This window comes from Chanodichthys erythropterus, chromosome 21 (genome assembly GCF_024489055.1).
Source record: "Chanodichthys erythropterus isolate Z2021 chromosome 21, ASM2448905v1, whole genome shotgun sequence".
Lineage (NCBI taxonomy): Eukaryota > Metazoa > Chordata > Actinopteri > Cypriniformes > Xenocyprididae > Chanodichthys > Chanodichthys erythropterus.
Window position 1 is genome coordinate 5,116,121 of NC_090241.1, and position 21,488 is coordinate 5,137,608.

Genomic DNA, 21,488 nt, shown 5'->3' on the forward strand with positions numbered 1-21,488 from the left:
AATTAACTCACAATCATCGGGAAGACTGCTGACTTGACAGTTGTCCAAAAGACGACCATTGACACCTTGCACAAGGAGGGCAAGACACAAAAGGTCATTGCAAAAGAGGCTGGCTGTTCACAGAGCTCTGTGTCCAAGCACATTAATAGAGAGGCGAAGGGAAGAAAAAGATGTGGTAGAAAAAAGTGTACAAGCAATAGGGATAACCGCACCCTGGAGAGGATTGTGAAACAAAACCCATTCAAAAATGTGGGGGAGATTCACAAAGAGTGGACTGCAGCTGGAGTCAGTGCTTCAAGAACCACCACGCACAGACGTATGCAAGACACGGGTTTCAGCTGTCACAGTCCTTGTGTCAAGCCACTCTTGAACAACAGTGTCAGAAGCGTCTAAAGACAAAAAGGACTGGACTGCTGCTGAGTGGTTATGTTCTCTGATGAAAGTAAATTGCTTAAGGCCCAGTGTAAAGTTTCCACAGTCAGTGATGGTTTGGGGTGCCATGTCATCTGCTGGTGTTGGTCCACTGTGTTTTCTGAGGTCCAAGGTCAACGCAGCCGTATACCAGGAAGTTTTAGAGCACTTCATGCTTCCTGCTGCTGAAAATCTATGGGGTATTGTGAAGAGGAAGATGCGATATGCCAGACCCAACAATGCAGAAGAGCTGAAGGCCACTATCAGAGCAACCTGGGCTCTCATAACACCTGAGCAGTGCCACAAACTGATCGACTCCATGCCACACCGCATTTCTGCAGTAATTCAGGCAAAAGGAGCCCCAACTAAGTATTGAGTGCTGTACATGCTCATACTTTTCATGTTCATACTTTTCAGTTGGCCAAGATTTCTAAAAATCCTTTCTTTGTATTGGTCTTAAGTAATATTCTAATTTTCTGAGATAGTGAATTTGGGATTTTCCTTAGTTGTCAGTTATAATCATCAAAATTAAAAGAAATAAACATTTGAAATATATCAGTCTGTTTGTAATGAACGAATATAATATACAAGTTTCACTTTTTGAATGGAATTATTAAAATAAATCAACTTTTTGATAATATTCTAATTATATGACCAGCACCTGTACTTAAAGTGCTCTATTTTCGTGCACTATTTTTGTACTTAATATACTAAAAAATATTCTTTAGTACTTCTTAAGATAATCTTAAGAACATCTAAGTGTACTCAACTGTGCTATTTTGAGACACCATGAAATATGAACTTAAATGTGCTTTTAATATACTATCTCTGTATTTAAAAAAATATATTTAGTTACCACTTGTAGTACACTATGGGTTCAAATGTACTATAAGTAGTATCTAAATAAATTTTTTAAATAGAGATAGTATATTAAAAGCACATTTAAGTCCTTTCTAAAAAAGAATTTTTAGTATATTAAGTACAAAATTAGTGCACGAAAATAGAGCACTTTAAGTACATTATATAGATTTTTTTTCACCTGGGTTGCACTAGTTGGACTCATTTGTGTGACAGTGCCACCTATGGGTCATTAGGTGAAATATTGAAAATATACCAAAAGTAATACATATTCTTTACAAACAGTTTTCTTTGTTTGTTATCGTTGTCTCTACAAAGCATTTTTATGTGACATATTATAGTGTCCTCTCCACCAGGATCACACACCCACCCACCCAGCGTCCACACGTGCACGAACGTAGCGACGCAATGACGTCACTTAAAAGCGCCACAACCTTCAGTGAGAATATATAATTTTTCTCTTTATAGTGCGATATATAATTGTATAATTTCTAGACATGCAGAGAGCCGCGAAGTGTGCTTTGAGACCCGACCTCAGTCTCGTTTTCTGTCCGCCAAGCGTAAGGAACTGTCGTGCAGTAAACAGAGGTAAATATGTGCATGTATGTGTGAGCTTCTGACAGCTGCCGACTGTCCGATCACACACTGATGTCAGGAAAACAATCCCTCGAACTTCGTCTGTAATACTGATGAAATGAGGACTTTTAGTGATGGCTTTAACCTGGTAATAAGAACAATGGGAAAATTCAGAACTCAGATGATTTGTTAAGGCTCTGATTAAAGGTTTATATGACTTGATTATATATTTGTTATTATAGAAAATGTGTAGTTCATCTTAATATTTCATAAACTTGCAGATAATGACTAGAAGTAATATTTTTGTTGGTAATGCAGATATTTGGATATCAGATATTTTTGTCAACATTATTGTCCTCCTAATGTACTATCCACAAAATAAGACCCGAAATCAAATGTTTAGTTTGGAATTGTTTAACCTTCAGAAATGCTGATTTTCAAACTTAAATGTTATTTTTGCAGTTTTTTGCAACATTTTTAACAATGTAGACATATCTATGCAAACCCTGTTACCTAATAAACTGAATAACTCAAAAGCTGTCAGCATTAAATTGAGAAAATTCAATGTACTTGTTCACTTGCCATACTGTGGAAAAGGTCCAAAAGATGTTGTATCTTGAGGTATAATGTTAGAAAATGTTACATTTTGTAATGGGGCAAAATTATGCAGCTAACGGGTTGCACACAAAATATGGGACACTTCTTTTCTTGGTAACAAAAATGATTTAATATTTTAAAAATATTTTGTTTTTACACACTGAATTGTATGGTAGAGGATTAGGGCCAAGCAATCATAAAAAAAAAATAAAAAAAAACATCTCGAGATTAAAGTTGTTAAATTTCGAGAAAAAACAAAATTTGAAATAAAATGTTGAGAATAAACGTATTAAATAACGAGAAAAAACTTGTTAAAAATGTTGAGAAAAAACTCGTTCAATTACGAGAAAAAAGTCGAGATAAATTGTTGAGAATAAAATCATTAAATTACGAGAAAAAAGTTGTTAAATTACGAGAACAAATTCGTTAAATTATAAGAAAAACGTCGTTAAATTTCAAGGAAAAAAGTCGAGATAAAATGTTGAGAATAAACTCATTAAATTATGAAAAAAGTTGTTAAATTACGAGAACAAATTTGTTAAATTATGAGAAAAATGTCATAATTTAATGAATTTGTTCTCATAATTTCACAATTTTTTTCTCATAATTTAATGAGTTTATTCTCAACATTTTATCTCGACTTTTTTCTTGAAATTTAACGAGTTTTTTTCTCAAAATAAAAACAACTTTAATCTCAACATTTTATTTGGACTTTTTTCTCGAAATGTAACGAGTTTTTTCTCAAAATTTAACATCTTTAATCTCGAGAGATTTTTTTATTATTATTATTGCTTGGCCCTAATCCTCTTCCGTAGTATTGAATATAAATTCAATCAATTGTCAAAATTATGAAGTTGTTGTATAATTTAAATTTTTGGGAGAAGTTCAATACATTTTGATGTGTAACAGGCCAAAAATCTCATTGTGTTATGTCATATGTTTTATGTTATATAATAGATTATCACATATATTTAATTAAAAAGGGGCTTTTTAAAAAAAGTCATGGGTGCACCAGACCATACATTATGGTCACTACATACAGAAATTCCCATATTTTCATTTGTGCTGTTTCATAGTTTCTGAAGTGATTATTATTTTAAAATGTGGAAATAGTAATAATAAACTGGGAGAAGAAGTGTCCAACCTTTTGTGTATTTGTAGTTTTTTGTCTCACAGAGTTATTGTGTTTGTATGTGTGCAGTAAATGGCTCCGTGTTATGTAGAAGATACAGCGTCCTTCCTCCACCACGTGACGAAGAGGAGAAAGCCATGCTGGACAGGATGTTGAGGGTTGACCATGCAGGAGAGTACGGAGCCAATCGCATCTACGCTGGGCAGATGGCAGTTCTCGGACGAACTCAGACAGGGCCTCTAATCCAAGTATTGAACGTCAGTCTAATGACTTTAAATGCACATATGCCAAGTTCAGTGGAATAACTAAATGTATAAATGTTCTTTTCACATCTGCAGCATATGTGGGACCAGGAGAAAATACATTTGGAAAAGTTCAATGAGATCCTGGGTGAGCATCGGGTTCGACCAACGTTATTGTTGCCGCTATGGAATGTCGCTGGGTTTGCATTAGGTATGTTCTTGCATGCTTATTTACTTGCTTTTGCACTGTAACTTGTAACAATTAACTCTTATGTCCATGCTTTCAGGGGCCTGTACTGCTCTTCTGGGTAAGGAAGGAGCCATGGCCTGCACTGTTGCTGTAGAGGAGAGCATCTCGGAGCACTACAACAGCCAAATCCGGACACTCATGGAGACTGATCCAGAGAGATATACAGAGTTATTACAGGTAATGTGTGCGCTTATGCCAGTGCTGTGCATGCACACTTATAATAAAGGGCCTGATATACTTCAAACGAAATCAAAGAATGAACTGGTGTGATGTAATTTTGAATAAAAAATCAGGCCAAAACGAAGAAAATGAGTTTGAAATAGCTTGCCAAAGCTCACCTTCAAACTACTATTGGTCTGTGGCCATTACGTAGTAAAATGGGTGTGCTCTTGGGCTCCGCCTTCTTTGATGCGGTTCATTTGTTCTGCTCTGTTCAGTCCGTCAATGTCAGACACAAGTAAAAAAACATGAACACACTGGAAAGCCGCTTTATAGTAGAAATTGAAGTTGTACTTCTAATTGAATGAGGCATTGGCATTTTTTCATGTTTAATACTATAAAGCTGCTTACTTTAAAGCAATCTCTTGTATAAAGTGCTATATAAATAAACGTGACGTGACTTGACTGGAGAGCCGAATTGCAGAGCTTGTGCAAACATATCCACGTTGCTATAATCAGATGCTTTCTTAACTGCTGTTTTCTCACCGCTGCTATTGTGTTGTATTTATTTTGTTATTGAGAAGAAAGCGTGCAGCACTTGTTTACATATTCATATAAATGCCACTCTGTGTGCAGTGTGGTCGGTGCCGGGATGTTTGCTAACAGTATGCTGCTGCAAAACTATATCGAGATAAATGACTGACAGCCCAAATAGCCAATCAAGTCGCTGCACTGTTGCTTTCTGCCATTTTGTCCATCAAGCTTTAAAGGCACAATATGTACGATTTTTGGATTAAAATTTCCAAATTTGTTGACTTGTGTACTTACATTATCCCAGATGTTTCCAACAATGTTTAAATCCAGAGAAATAAGCGATTTTAACTAGGACACGGACTGTGTCCGTGCGTCGCCTATCAATGACATCATATCCGCGTTACCCTCGGTTTCTGGTTTTATTTTGTAGAAACCATGGAAACACCAAAGATGCATTAATATATTATATGTTTTATTAGGGAACAACTGTTTGGATACATTAATTGACAGAAAACTAATCATTGTTATATAGCTCAACACGTTTAGTCTTATTGTTTGAAATTTTCTTAATTATATTAATTTGATATTCTAATATCAATCTAGCTTACTGCAGTGTGCAACAAGTGTCTCATAGCAGCCGCCGAGCGAACGCACAGAGTAATGTTATAACATCATTTTCAGCACACTCAAATGTATCTAATATGATAAACAGTGCTGCGTTACCCCTCATACGCTTGGCTGGAAGAAGTGGAAGCGGCGACTGTGGCATAATAAAAGTTTCGCTGCACTCGAGGCGTGTGTCGCACTCGTCTCTCTTTAGCAATCGCTCCAGCGGCCTCGTTCAGCTCCCAGAGCACTCACCCTGCTCTGATTCATACTACAGTAACGTTAATAATCTCATCCATGAACATGATTTCTTCCCGAGTCCCATTGGATTCTTTTCCACCGGCTGTGAGGTGAAGACGACATCTTCCATGATTCCACGCTCAATCTCGGCGGCGTCATGCTACGCGTTTGTTTTAAATATAGGCGACCTCTGGTGGTGAAAAATTACATATTGTGCCTTTAAAGCTTATTGAACTGTCCGACACATGCAAGCGTCCTTTTTATGGCAAATTCCTTCAACTATGGTAAAAAGGTGGTGTTATGGCACATGTAATTTGATACTAGGTATCCATCCAAAGTGGCAAGTTAATGGAGTTTTGTTCATTCTGTTCCTGAAATCAGCCAGTAATCTAAAAAAAAAAACAGTTTGATCAGACTTGTCATTCTTTATGACACTGACCTTTGTTCATTTGAACATTTCTGTGATGTTTAATTCATTAAAAAAAGACTGTACTTAAAACGCATGTTTTTGGGCTTCTGTTGACTTCTTGTTTTTTTGAGCAAAATGCAAAAAGGTGTATATCTAAAATACACACTAAGACATAAACTACATGTTTTTAATTCAATCAGATTATTAAAGAATTTCGTGACGATGAAATTGAACATCATGACACAGGATTGGAGCATGACGCTGAGTCGGTGAGTTTTTTTTATGTCGGTTGCCTTGTTTGAATCATGGGAAATGTACGTTACACTGTTTAGCAGTGTTTTTGTGTTTTCATTTCAAGTATTTTTTATTTATTTATTTATTTTTTTCCCCCTCTTTAGGTACCAGGATATTTTCTTTTGAAAACAGCAATACAGATCGGCTGTAAAGCTGCTATCTATATTTCTCAGCGTATTTAGAGTCATTTTAACAATGCGTGACATGTAAATATTGTTTTGTTTCTGTTATTCATGTATAGTAAACAGTTGATGTAAAGAGAGCACACTTTGAAAGAGTTTAAAAGATCCTGAAAGAAAACTTTTTACAGTTAAAAAATACAAACATAATATGCCTTTTGTCTCTCAAAACTGTATATTTGCCCCAAATAAATGTGTTCACAAAATCATTGTTTTATGTTTTATTTGACCCGAGAGGACATCCTTAGCAGAGAGGCTGTAACAGAAACCATGGTGGGATAAAATGAACTATGATATCATTATCACAGTTAAAAGTTTATATTTTGATCAAGCATTTTAAGTAAAGTCAGATGACTTGGGCTTAAAGATTGAAATGATTGCAAATAATGAAATATGAAATATTGTGTATGTTATCAGTATGGCGCCACCTGGTGGTCAGAATATGGGAAATGACTTAAAGGGATAGTGCACCCACAAATGAATCTTCTATCATCATTTACTAACCCTAATAACATTGCAAACCCATATGCGTTTCTTTCTTCTGTGAAACATAAAAGAAGATATTTTTAAGAATGTTGGTAACCAAACCATTTTGGTTCCCATTGATTTGCATTCAATGGACAAAAAAAAAAAACAGAAGTAAGATAAGTTTGGAGCAACATGAGGACTAAATAATGACAATTTTCATTTTTAGGGATGGACAATATCTTTAATGCAAGAGATCTAATGGATAGCTCTATGAAAATCTACCTTCCTACAAAGGCCAGATCTTCAGAGAACATTGGTCAGATCATGGGAAATTAAATGAAAATAATGGATGACAGTGGAAGATGTCTTTAAAAGCACTTTAGTTTACAGTGCATATGTTTCCTGGAAATAAAATCAACGACCTTGTCATTGCTAGCACTATGTTCCACCATTTGAACTACAGGAAATTGAAGACAGACATGAATGTAACATCTGACACTTATAAGCAGAGGTTCAGTGAACTGTTTGTCTTTCCCGTAAACCAATTTTCCACCTCACAATGGATCAGATGTTTCAGTGTTCGGATGACATCACCTTCCAGCCATACTGCACACTGAGACAAACTACCGGCACGCTCTAGGTCACATATATAAACAGTGACGTGTGTGTTCATAAATCATAAATCATGTCCCTTGGTTTAGCTCCTGTTGCAAAACACTCATAAATTTCAAAGAGGTTAAACAACCGTCCATTGTTACTGATATTGTTTAAAATAGGCATTGTGTAAATGACAGCTGTCAAGCCCTTCTGAGATGCCACATTGCTTCATTAGATGTGTTAATTTCTCCAAAGTGGGTCAGAATTCGAGTGTTTAGTGTTTTGCTTATGCTGTTAGACTGCTAAATAGTGTTTATTTAACTTCAAGGAGCATTAATGGCATTGGGCTCGTTTCAGACCATTTTGGTGCCCTATGCAAGATCCCTATTGGTGACACTAAACACTTAAAACTTAAATAGAAATGTTTCTAAGCATTGGTTTGATACTTTTGTACAAATTGAAGCTATAAATAAATTGTCTCTTAATAAGCATTGAAATTATTCACTAATTAATGTACATTCATTTTTCCCTTCACACTGCAGTTGCACATCCATATAGAGTACCTCAGAGATGACGTGTTTTTGTAGGTCAACCCAGAAGTTAGCGGCGTACGGGTTCCCTCGATCAAAAGCCTATACAGTTTTTCCATAGACTTTTGGAAAATCATAAAAAATAAGCTCTGTGTTTAACAAATGACACTTACACGTTTTGTCTATCAAGATAACAAGTTAACACAACATTTATACATTTTGAAGCCTAAATAAAGTCGTCAGGCTATAAACGGACTACAGCACACCATGGTCGCGGATCAACGTCACCAAGCTTCCTCAAACTTTATTTAAAAAACAACTTTATTTAAAAACATGCTCGCTGACAATTATCTGCGCTGTGTATGAATACTTATCCACTTTTTCATGAGAAATGCTGTCCAAATGTCCTGTTTGTCATGATGACGTCTATAGTCCCCACCAAACGAAGTAGTCCCTTTTAGCAACTTGTTAGCAACCGCCGTTTTTAAGACACAATAAAAGTTTTAAAAAATCACAAGCGGGTTATAACTGGTGTTTTATGTCATAGATCAAAGCGTGAAAATATTTAGAGGCTTCGTTAACCACAGACCTTATTTCAGGCGATTTAGCAAAAACCCGTTAAAAAAACCCATAGACTTTAGGGTGATGGAACCGGAAGTCCTAAAATGCTAACTCGCTTCCAGGTTTTGCATACAAAAACATGTCATCTCTGAGGTACTCTAGAGGTTGTCATAGTATGACACTAACATGCGGCAGTTTAGCTAAGATAGTAGCAATTAAAAAGATTCACAGATTTCGAGTGCACAGTAGGTTGGCCATTTCTCTTACTTTGCTGTTGCCATTATTCTTTAAATATAGAATTTCAATATATACTCAATATTTATCTTTCTAATAACATTTACTGCTAAATGTACTTAGCATATATATGTATAGTAGACGCCACATTCGAACAGACACGTCGGCGCACCCGTCATTTTGAACAAGGTCAGCGAGTCGTGCCACTATATTGCATAGCTTCTGGTCATGAAACCATCAAGATTTAAATTCCCGAAGAAATGGGATAACCTTTCACAGGTGAGAATGTGTTGGTTTGTGTTTTTATATTAACTCAATGTTACAGTTTTTTAAATTGTGGTAATTTTTTAATGTCATGTTTGCTAATGCCTTCGTCTTGTAAGTGTATGGTACTTAGCACATGGTGAATTTTTGCTAAAATTCAGTGTTATGTTAATGGCATTGAGGCGCTCATTGGCGCCCTCTTCAGCTTGTGGCGCCCTAGCAACCGACTAGTTCGCAATGCCTATAAAGCGGCCCTGAATACAAGGCATAAATACTTCCCTTACATACATATATCATGCCTGAAAAATGGATATGGAAAATGGTGGATATCAAGTGTTTTCAAGCAGTTTTTTATGGTTTTATATTTACCTTTCGTTTTATAATGGTTAATATGGAGAATAAAATTATAAACAATATTTTTTTCTCATAGCTGCAGGGTTTTTTTTGTTTTGTTTTGTTTTTTGTTTTGTTTTGTTTTTTTTACATATAGCCTACTGTTAAGACATAAATTAATAAGAATAATTTCTGCCCACCTATTCTCTGGATTACAGCAGAATTTGCACTTCTTAAAGCCCACCTGAGTCAGGGATTTCTGTTTTAGATTAATAGTGCTGACAGCTTCGTTGTATGATGTAAGATGTTTTAAAAAAGCAACAAGTGTTGAATTGCATATTTGGCAAGATTGTGTGACAAAATTACCATAACATAAAAGTTTGAGTGATGAGTCCAGTCAAGCTGCAGGTGTTAATACCAGTAAACCATAAAACCGATAACTATATTATCTCACTGTTTTAGAGAATAGAGAGAAAATACCAAAGGTTTGAGTCAATTCACAGATGTATTTGCAAATTAATAAATAAATAAAATTAAGGTCCCACTTTATAAGTGGCCTTAACTACTAAGTACTTACATTTAAATTAATCATTTGATACAATGCACTTATTGTGTACATACATGTTTTTACATTGTACTTGTATTTTAAAAACACCTGCATGTAATTACATCTGTAATTAATTTCTGTAATTACATTTATAATTACACTGTTAACCCATCCCTTACACCTTAACCCACCCTTAAACCTACCCATACCCACCAAAGCTTTCCCTAACCTTACCCGTATCCCACCTCAAAAGCAGCAAAAGTGTTTTGCAATTCAATATGAACCCAATAAGTACATTGTACTTATTTTTTTATGTAAGTACATAGTAGTTAAGGCAACTTAATATAAAGTGGGACCAAAATTAAAATTAAAATAAAAATATAAAGGATGTTAAACTAGAGGTAAACAATACTATTCTCCAGAAGGAAGCATTTTTTTGTAATCCCAACTCCTGTCTTTCAGGCTTACCCATTTGTCATGGACCATAAATGTATATTTATGTGCCTGAACTCAACTTTGTTGAGCAGATCTTTTGTTTTAAGTACAAGATATATAGCATACAGTCAATTAACTACTGGGATAATCTCCCTTGAGCAATCTGGAGTTACCTTTTCAGTTGCGGTTAAACCTACATGGGAACTACTAACCTTTATGTGTCACAGACACGCCAGGCTCCACCTCACCACAGTACCCACGCACTCAATCACCAGCATACTAATCACCGCCACCTGCACCTCATTCACTCTGCAATCACCAGCACTACAAAGCCACCACACTCACACACACTCACTGTCCGGTCTCGTTTGCACTACTCCATGTATATGCTTACCTTAAGGACTCCCCATCGACATACTTACCTGCTCCAGCGATCTCCTTCATCTCCTTCGCCTCCTGGTCCCTTCGTGTGCTTACCCTTCTGTGTGTGTGAGTGTCTCCAACGTCTCCCTCCATCTCAGCTCAACTCCTGGATCCACAAACCATACAAGGACAGTATTACTTTATATTCATCTCTCAAGAACCTGATAACAGCCATTATCACTCTGTGTTCCACATATTGTTCAATAAAGCTCACCTGGATTGCTTTTATCTCTGCCTCCGTGTCTATATCATAACATTATGTCAGCACCCCAAATACTTTACCATAAAGCCTCCTACAGTAATGTTCCAGTGCAAGAGCCAACAGTAACCACAGAAGCAGATCCTCTTTACCACTTACATCTGTCATCATAATAACATTGTTACTGCATCAGTTTGACTCAATCTCACTCACTTCACAATCTGTTAATGTGATGAGGCTTTTTTAAATGCTTGATCACTTAATCCAACATTGCAGATGTTAGCTACTTAATAATTAGTAATACAAGTGCTGTGTTTGTTTTGTTTTTCTTCTTCTGTTTTTCTTCCCTAAAAGTGTACGAGAGTCAGAGACCATAAATCATAGAGATCCCAAACTTGGCATGATTGTCCCAGATATACACCGCTATCTATGTTTTAAATCATAACTTTGGACCTATAAGGGCTTGAATCAAAATACTCACGTAATCTTTTATTTCATTTGCATTTTTTTATTTTCTGCCAAAAATCTACTTTTTTGAACTTCTCCTAAGCTGTTGGTCCGATTTGCATTAAATTTGGCACACACCATCTTGAGACCCTTATGACAAAAGGTATCAAAAGAATTTTGATGCATCTAAGTGCTGCAAAGATTCAAGCCAATAAAAATCTGAGGTGTTGCGTATTTTAATTAATGGACTTATATCTGCCAAACGCAAAGTCTTGACACAACTTTCTGAGGATACATAACAAGCTGCATCAAATTCTAACCATATGATGCACTACAACAGAAACCCTTAAACTCTGCAACCATATGTTCAATCAGACCAAGTTGAATTGGTGTGCATCTTCTTTTGGTATGCAAATGTTAAAATTTGGTATGCAAATGTTAACACAGTCTTAAAGTATTACTCAGATAAACCATCAAACATTGGTTGACATTATTAAGCGTCTTACACAGCAAAATCCCCAGAGTTAAATCAACTCTGCTCAGAGTATATATGGTTCCTCTCTATATAGTGTTAAAGTAACAGTTAAAGTTATTGAGATAATTAAGCGATTAATTAAGTGATGATTGAGCATCAGTGATGAACACATGCTGTTAACAAGCAGATTCACTGAAGGAAAGAGAAACACAAGAACTACAACTGACTTCAGCCACAGACTTAGGCTGGCCACACACTTGAAGATATTAATTGACCCCAATTTGCACCCAAAACAGTCTGGAGGGTGCGGCCCAATTCGAGGCTTGCCGCAACCTAGTTTTGGCTAAAAAAATCCTCTATTGTGTGGTGTCATTACAATTGTTTAACTGCTCCCGATCGCGTCAGAGCCTCCATGATCCCAAATCGTAAATTTCAAACATGTTTGATATTTGTGACTCTTGATCGGGCTGATACTCACGATAGCCAATGAGAGTGAGCAAGCGTCACCTACCGGATGTTGCGTGCTTCTATAACTGATACTTGGCAGCTGCAAACATGCCATGAAAGTGGAGTATTGAGAAAGAGGATTATCCATATTCTTTTTTTCTACTTTATTTTTCACTGTAAAACAGAATACGTTCCAGGAGAGTCTACATGCATGTCATACCAAAGTTTAATAGTTCCATGTCGCATAGTGTGATTTGTATTGATCTTATAGGATCGCTAAAATCGTCTTGCAGTCTGTACCAGGCTTAAAGCTGTGGCTGAAGTCAGTTCTAGTTATTATATTTCTATTTTCTTGAGTGATTCTGCTTGTTAACAGCAGGTGTTCATCACTAATGTTCAGTCATCACTTAATTATCTCATTAACTTTAACTCTGCTTCACTGTTATTTCAACACTATTTAGAGAGGGACTATATGTACTCTGAGCAGAGTTGATTTAACTCTGGGGATTTTGCTGTGTAGCAGTGGCTAATAATGTAAAATCAGGGCTGACTATTCAAAAATGGACATGTTTGTATTGTGTCAAACTAAGGCTGTGTACCAAATTTTGTAAGAATCTGCCACAATGTGCCGCTATAATAAGCAAATTGTCTATCAAATTCTGTATCAGTATATACTAGCATCAGAATTCTTATTTCCAAATAATTCTTGCATCAGGTGCCACAAAACACACACATATATGTATATATATAATAATTTGCCATTCTAATTTTCTGAAAAACCTACTTTTTTAAACTTGTCCTAGGCCATTTGTCTAATTTACACTAAATTGGTTATCCACCATCTCAAGATATTCCAGACAAAGAGTTATCAAAATAATTTTGATTAATTTAGTTTGGATATGTTGTAGCTGATATATTTTTGGGTGTGGCCTATGACAAATTGGCCTATATCCTGTGAAAACAATACATGGTTCATGTGGACAATAGGACAGTCTGAAGAAACATGCCAAATGTCATGAATTTCTTATGCTCGGATGATGCTAACAGCACTTTCTATATGATCAGCCATTTATCTCAATGACACATATGAGAGATGAGGAGCTGTAATACTAATTTTCCTTAAACTTAAATCCTTTTTTAAATATTTTTTCCATCAGTTTGAATGGCTGAATATTTAGTTAGTTATAGTCATTTGTCTGTTTTGTAAATATCATACAAGCTCTTTCACTAAACCCTATAGTATCATTTGAGATTCAAGATTGTTGACTGCAGTTAAAACACATAATATTTTTAAAAAGCATTACACATTGGTGCTTGGTGATTGCAGCTTGTGGCAAAACTGATTCAAATTTATTTTGATATTTAATTGTATTACTACTTAATAGTTTATGAAAAATGCAGGATTACTCACAAGACAAAGTATTTAAGTATTTTTAAAAATGTTTCTGAAGAAAACCTACATCAGACCATTGACTGTCATTCATAAAGACTTTATTTATTTCAAAAAGGGACAGAGTACATTAATATTCAATATCAATGTTCAGGAATGTAAATGTACCTAAATTAGCCCAAAGGCTAGTTTTCATTGGTAGTCCCTTTGCCAAATGTTATAGGTGTAAAACTAGAGAAAAGAAAAGAAACAAAATAGGAAAATCATAAAACATAATACAATTACAAATTAACTCTCTAAAATACAATTAAACAACACATTATACAAAATGACTATATTTGAAAGAAAGAAAAAAAAAGACAAAGACACATCACACATAAACAATGTGATGATGTGATGTCTTGGACCCAGTGTAAATATATATTTGAGAAAGGGCTGTTTCGCCTAAACTCACCTCTTAGAGGAATTCACTTTTATATTGAGGAAATCGGCATCAAGAACAGACTTAAAAATTCAAAACATTATGGCTCCTGTATCTGTGAATAATTCTTGCTGTAAATTTTGAGCACAATGGTAATATAAATCCGCACAAACCATGAAAACTTTCGGATGCAGATCATTTTGTTTCTTGGCAACATCTGAAGCGTCCAATGAATCACTGACTATAATGTTGAACACCCTCTCTAGCTCATATCTCTCTGTCAGGTATTTTTTATACATAAGATGAAAGTGTATCTGATCATTTTTGTACTGTAAACCCTAGTCTGCTGTTATGCATTAATTCAAATAATGTCTCTCCCTCCTTATACCGATGTATCACATTAACAAAATTAATGTCACTGTCATTTTTACTCAACCTCACGTCATTTCAAAACGTTTAGAATGCAAATGCAGATATTTTGAAGAATTTTTTGCCTATGTGCAATGAACATCTCAAAACCGGTTGTCTTGTGCATAAATAAGACCACATTTTCTGTTTCTGTATAGAATGCCTGATTGTTCTCACCTAACCTTCAAGATCAAAAAATAAATGTTTTGATTACAGCAAGCACAGTGGGTTTTTAATATTTATTTTTTTAGAGCAAAATTAACTTTTGTGCCAATAAAAAACAATACTTGTTATTTTAGATAAAATTGCTGTGTACAAACATTATTCTTATTTTTAGACCTTGCAGGTAATGAGTATATTAAACAGAAATCTCCATGTATTAAATTGATGACCAAACTGTGGCATATAGCTTGGCCACCACTCCATTACTATGTGCGTGAGTAGGGGTGTAATAACATTGCCGTATAGAACATGAGCATATGTATGAATGTATAGATGTTTGTCTTTGTAAGTCATGACATTGTTTGAAGTTTACAGTTGTGTTGGCACCTCCAACGGCTGCGTTTCTGATCAGATGGGGCAGCTTATGTGAGGTCCCAGAGGGTGGCGTGACCCCAGGGAACATTAATCAATGGCTTTGACAGGAGTGTGGCTTCACCAGCATGACTTCAAGGCCATTCTGCTGCTCAGCACTGTCATGAGTTTGTGCTGGCTCTTCAAGCTATTTGCCCGAGCGTTTGATAAGGCCCCACACGACCCAACTATTGGACACTAACAAACACTTACAGACGGATCCCAATAAGGCTCAGGATGTAAATATGTTTTGTAAAGTAAATGTGATGTAGGGGGTAAAACTCTTGAACAAAGCACTTTAACCTAGGAAACTCAGTGGCAACTGCCCTTTTAAAAAGTATAATGTAAATATTTTTGGATAAGAGCTTTTTAACATATGTAAAGCAGCTGTGTTGATATACAGTCCAAAAACACTGGGATTGTTCACTGTTTGTTCTTTAGCTTTGTTTGCGCTATCCAGACAGTCAGAGTAGGTTTCCCCGCTTAAGAACTATGTCAAATGTAACTTAATTGTAACATTGTGCCATTATACTCCCTCAACTATTCTATTTAAAAAATGTTTTTGACATTTTAGTTGAATGATTGATAAAGTGATGACAGACAAGGCAGAGTCCTGGTAAAAGAGATTTATCTGGGTATTCTGTGACTTACATAAAGGTATATGAATACATAAATAATTAATTGCAACAGTATGAATTCAAATCTCAGCCTATAGGTTTTAATGAATATACAATATAAGATGTCTGAAATGAGCTGCGTTTCCACCGCAGGAACTTTCCCCAGGAACTAGGAACTTTGGAGTGGTACTCGGGTGTGTTTCGACCGCAAAAAAACAGGGTCTAAATGAAGTTCTGGGTAAAAATTCCCCCTCAAAAAGTCCCTGCTCACTAGGTAGTACTTTTTCAAAGTTCCAGAACTTTCGGGACATTTTTTAACGGTTGGGTTTGTCCATATTTAACCCAAATTTGGGTTAAAACAACCCAGCATTTTTTAGAGTGTATATGCGGATAACGAAATCCAGCGAGAACTGGAAAGTCGCGCGCAGTCCTATGTAACCGGACTATCTTCATGGTACTTAAGACTGCTATGGAAATGCATCTAGCAGTAGGTCTGGGAGAAAAAAAGTTCCTGGGACAAATTGTTCCGGGTTATTTCGGTGGAAATGCGGATATGGAAACATCTGACTCATGGGTTTGGGGTGCATTTTACCCCAACGGTCTAATTTTATCTTTTCAGTTAAAAATCGATTAAAGGATTACTTTACTTTCAAATGAAAATTAGCCCAAGCTTTACTCACCCTCAAGCCATTGTGGCTTATATGGCTTTCATTTTTATTAACAAAAAAAAAACAAAAACTTTTTTTACTCCACAAATTTAAAAACATTAAAATTTCCACAAATACCTCATTAACAAATAGAAACAAAAACCTTTGATATTATACATAAGATAATGTCATTGATCACTATTTTCCAGAGACACAAAGTAAGATCAATTAACCTAAAAAAAAAGTGTAATTGGAAATTAAAAATCAACATTTATTCATGAGTAATTTATTAAATGTTTATTGTTTAATTATTATTCATTAAAACTTATCAATAAATGTTCATTTATTAAACACATTAATAAATGTTAATTTCCAACATACTTTGGGTTCATTTTCAGCAAGCAATACAATAATTTTGAAACAATAGTTGAGTTAAATAAAATTACCCAGCAGGTTGGGCAAACATTTAACCCAACCAATGCGTTAAAACAACCCAATAGCTTGGTTTGTCCAACTTGGGTTGTTTTTACCCCAGCATGTTTTAGAATGAATGATTGACTGTTGCATAACAGCAATTCAAATGTGATTGGTTATCAAGGCACATGTGATATAAGTTGAACATTAAGCTTTCTTTGAGCCGTGAATGTTGGCATCTTCCCATAATAAGACCATCTCAGTTACTGCTTAATTGGTTCAGAACACACAAGTAAATAGACTCTTTTCACACTTCCAGGTTTGAAACATGGAAGTAAATGACAGAAAGGCAAACTTTTGATTGCGTTTTAAGGAAATCTCAAAATTACAGTAACTCCGACATGACATGAAGTCACTAATTACAGGTGCAGTACATGGGAGACCATAGCAAATATTACTTTTTGCATTCCCATTTGCTCCAGATAAAGTCCACTATTGCATTTCAAGGACTTAGATGGATTACTATAGGCTAGTCAGAAGAGAGAGAGAAAGAGAGATAGAGATAGGTAACATCCCTCAGCAGCTGTATTAGAAAGTCTACTGCAGCAGTGTTGATTATGTTTTTGTAATTTAATGCTAGGAGGATAATATAAATCAAAGTGTAGAGTTAAAAATGTACACAAAATATTTTAAATATGTATTAATCAATGCTAGTTGTAAATTAAGGTTAAAAATGTGTCATTACACTCTGTGGAAACAGGTTTATTGCTTAATTGTTCAGCAACACACAAGTAAAAAAATTTCACAGTTGTTAGTGCATAATAGGTCACTACACACCTGCAATGTTCTAATACACCTCGGTTGGGCGTGGAATGATGAGATAAAGCTCTTGCATGATTAAAGTGACTTTTGAGTTGCACTCTTGCTATGGAATCTCAAAATTCAAATCATGCCACTTGTTTTCTATGGCTATTACATCATGGAGCCTGCCAAGACCATCAATCCCATTGAATGCTTACAGAAGGTTAACATGTCATCTACCATAACGCCTGCTTCAGCACTTTAGAGGGCGTCTCACACTTTGCACCAATCCAGCAAAGCCTGAGATGTCAGAGCTGATGACAAACAGCCATAATCACAGAGCAGTTCTCATCGCTCCTCTTGGGGCTTGCACTGTGAGCGTGCAAGTTACCTGCACCTTTGCATATATATTTCTCTCTCATAAAATGCACTTGAGAACTGCTGACAGTCGAAACTATCTAAGATTTTCAAGCGATCCCATTGGTTCAATTCAACCTACAGCTCTAGATGAACTTGGATCTACATGCACTGCACAAGCCGAGCAACTGTCTGGTTTGCAAATCGCAAGCATTCAGCTTAGGTGTTTAGATGATGCGATCCCTTCGGATCACGACCTTTACACATTACTCTGCTCTGAAAATCAGATCTACACAGTTCTCGGTGCTGCGGCATGCTTTGATGCCTGTCAGCTGAGAAATGCACTCGCCTGCCTTCAAATGCAGTGTTGACACACACACGGACACAGACAAAGTGCTCGGACCACTCAAGCGCTTAATGTCAAGAACTGACCTTGGCTGTACATTTGAAAAACACATTCCAAACAAAACTGAGTACTAGTTCTTTGCTGGCCAACGACTTGGCCACCTGATTATGCAGTGATATGGAATTGGTTTCCTTTCTAACAAAAATGAGAGACATGAGGCATCTGTGTCATTTCTGGTCAAGAGCTGCGGAGTTGCTTTAGGTTCAGACCCACAGACTATCTGCAGCATCTCGCCAGCTTCTGCAAAAATCTATTGAAGCAGATATCAAAGACAAAAAAAGACAAGCAATGCCATCTAAAAGCTTTTTTTCAAAACATTCTGGCTTGTATTGGAAAAAGAAGGTGAAGGATTTACACCTTTTTTTCTCTGTTTTTCTGCATTTTGAGGTCTGCTTCGCAGATTGTTGCAGTGAATTTTGGGAAGACAGGAGCATGTGCGTGCTTCTAAATACAGAAAGCATGAAGAATGTTTTAAGCTCAGTAGATCAAAATCAGAAATGTCATTTGATTAGCTGTTTAGACATTTTTGTGTAAAAATTTTCACATATCTAAAGCATTTCTGGCAACACTTTAAAGACTTCAGGTCTTACAACACAATGAGAGGTAAAAACATCTTGAGTCTAAAACTGTGCCTATACGAGAAGTCCAGGTTAAGCAACCTTAATCTTATTATATTATATTATAAATTATTAAGCAAAAGTGGAGAATAAGATAATGGTTAATTATGCTGAGTTATGCTGGTTTATCCTTCTCAATGATTACCAAAAACCTACAAGATATAAGATTATAAAATTACACCAATAATCTGATTGTGAAATGGATTTTCACACTGCACTTAACCCTGGTTTATCAGGGTTATTTAGAAGCGGGGTTAGCACCGCGTTTTACCCAGGGCTATGAAACCCTGCTCCGGAGCAGGGTTAGCACCGCTTTTGCGGTGTGTCAAGCGGCAATGCAAAACGTGACAGTTGGAGTGTCAAAATGTCAAACAGCGATGCAAAACACGACAGTTGGAGTGAAGATTCTTACCTTTATATAAAAATATTGATATTACAGTCAGCATCAGTAATATGTAATATGAGGAATGTGCAATGCTAGAGTCTTTATGTAAACAGGTCGTGTGCTGCGTTTGTCCATCAGTGACACAGACACTGCAAATATGCAGATAAGCACTTTAACCCGGGGTTTAGGAATGTGCAGTGTGAAACGGTAGTTTATGAACACCCAGGATTAAGGTTAACCCCGGGTATAGTATGAGCAGTGTGAAAAGTGAATAAATTTAACCCAGGATTCTTTTTACCAGGGGGTTTAGAATGACCCGGGTAAACTATTTCAAGTGTGAAAAACCCTAAATATGTAATAAATTTTATAGTTGAGAAACAGGTAAGTGTGTTTCTGAATGCAGCATCTTATTTTTTTTAACCAAAGCTGAGTGTAGCAGGTGTGGTTTTTGCCTCCTATGCCCATGGCTTTATTTCGGATTCTTTTGTATCGTTTTGGAGGAATGACCGATTGGTTTATCAAATATTATTATTATTATTTTATGGTTTTAATTTATTTATTGAATGTCTTGGATTATAAGTAGAGAATCTCAGTGCTTCTCACCGCCAACCCTTTTCTTGTGGCTCATTAATGGCTGATTGACATGGAAGGATGGTGTACATTTCATTGATGAGACTAACAGAGGCCACACTCTCTTTTGCTGATCACTACGTCAGCCTAAAGCTATCCCAGATCAGTTTCAAATACTCCTGCCTTCTGTCTCCCCTGAATATGGATTTGCAATTTGTGAATTATTACTGAAGAAATGCTGTAATTATTTTGTGGCAGTTTTCTGGATGTTGTCAGTTGGTTTCTTACTATTATTTTATTTTAGTTGGTTACTTAACATTTTTCATTGTCTAGAAATTTATTAGCAGGATTTTGTTGCAGTTTCTATTATCAAATAGCTACTGATTGAAATAACATTTCTTTTAACTTTTATTGATTCTTGTTGAGTACCAATCTTTTTTAAGTTATACCCAGCGATAAAACTGGATTGACTTCCACAATGTTTGTAGAAAATTCTCATGTCACAGTCTAATAAAGGGGCCTTTTTCAAGCTTGTATTTAGATGGAAGTATAATGCTTTAGTTGGTCAGACGCAAAGATATATGTAACAAACTTTCCATAACATCATCTATATTCATTTCACCATGATAGATAAGCGGAGTGGATACTGACAGCATCAGTCTATCAGCTGCAGCTTTATGTGAAGGTCACACATCAACCCTGTTTGAAAATCAGCAGATACTTTGTAAATCTCTACACAATTCAAACAGCTCTTTCTTTAATTGATTTTCAGAAGAGACAGTCACAGGATTATTTCAAGTGAGTGAAGAGTTTCTCCATATTAGAGTGAGCAGGGAGAGGTCTGCTCCAATGACCTAGAGCCACATGCCATGTAGCTGCAGGGTTATGCAGGTATTTCAACCATGTAGGTGTTTAAATCAAAGTCGAGGGGAGGGCGGGAGGGCTTGTTGTGAGACTAAGTTAGATGGGGAGGGGAAGTCTTTGAAATATGGTTGGGAGAGCGCATGTTATCTTTTCTCCTCGCCATTAGACGTCCAGGTTTGGTGTGTCATTGGTTGCAGCCCAGAGCTGGCACCAGCTCAAAGGGGATGTTGAGAAATGCTGCCCATATGGTGGCACTATAAAATCTAGCACGGACCACAACCAAAGACAAAGATCCGTTCAGGACGCCGGCATAGCATCAATTCGAAAACCACCTTTCCCACAGCGCCTGAGGATTTTTTTGCTCTCCAAGACGCCAAGGGGACCAGGACCAGTTGCTTAAAGGGGTGAGTGTTCATTTTAAAATTGTGGCGATAAGGTTGATCGCTTGTAATTTCATTGATGCTGGCAGATTAAGCAATGTCTTTTCAAAGCATAGGCCCTTCATGATAAAAATGAAGATTGTTTGACTGTTCTGTTTGGCCTTTTTTAGGGAGGTCCTGTCGGATTTGAT

The 21,488-nt window shown here is 36.2% G+C and overlaps 1 protein-coding gene across 2 annotated transcripts; it reads left to right on the forward strand.

Annotated features, from left to right (window-relative positions):
• Positions 1–1,672: 1,672 nt before the first annotated feature.
• On the forward strand, positions 1,673–6,683 carry coq7 (coenzyme Q7 homolog, ubiquinone (yeast)). Of its 2 annotated transcripts, none has more exons than XM_067374002.1 (6): positions 1,673–1,857; positions 3,644–3,831; positions 3,913–4,027; positions 4,104–4,243; positions 6,215–6,283; positions 6,413–6,683. In XM_067374002.1, the coding sequence occupies exons 1-6, from the start codon at positions 1,767–1,769 to the stop codon at positions 6,488–6,490; spliced, it is 681 nt and encodes a 226-aa protein (XP_067230103.1). In that variant the 5' UTR covers positions 1,673–1,766; the 3' UTR covers positions 6,491–6,683. The 2 variants fall into 2 exon arrangements, with proteins under 2 accessions (XP_067230103.1, XP_067230104.1); XM_067374003.1 differs by having other exon boundaries at positions 3,644–3,822.
• Positions 6,684–21,488: the final 14,805 nt, after the last annotated feature.

What these genes read in the sequence shown, in the direction of transcription:
- coq7 (XM_067374002.1), top strand. Translation starts at nt 1,767, where the DNA reads ATGCAGAGAGCCGCGAAGTGTGCTTTGAGACCCGACCTCAGTCTCGTT. An exon ending in GATATACAGAGTTATTACAG is followed by an intron (nt 4,244 to 6,214) that starts GTAATGTGTGCG and finishes TAATTCAATCAG; the next exon opens with ATTATTAAAGAATTTCGTGA. An exon ending in TGGAGCATGACGCTGAGTCG is followed by an intron (nt 6,284 to 6,412) that starts GTGAGTTTTTTT and finishes CCCCCTCTTTAG; the next exon opens with GTACCAGGATATTTTCTTTT.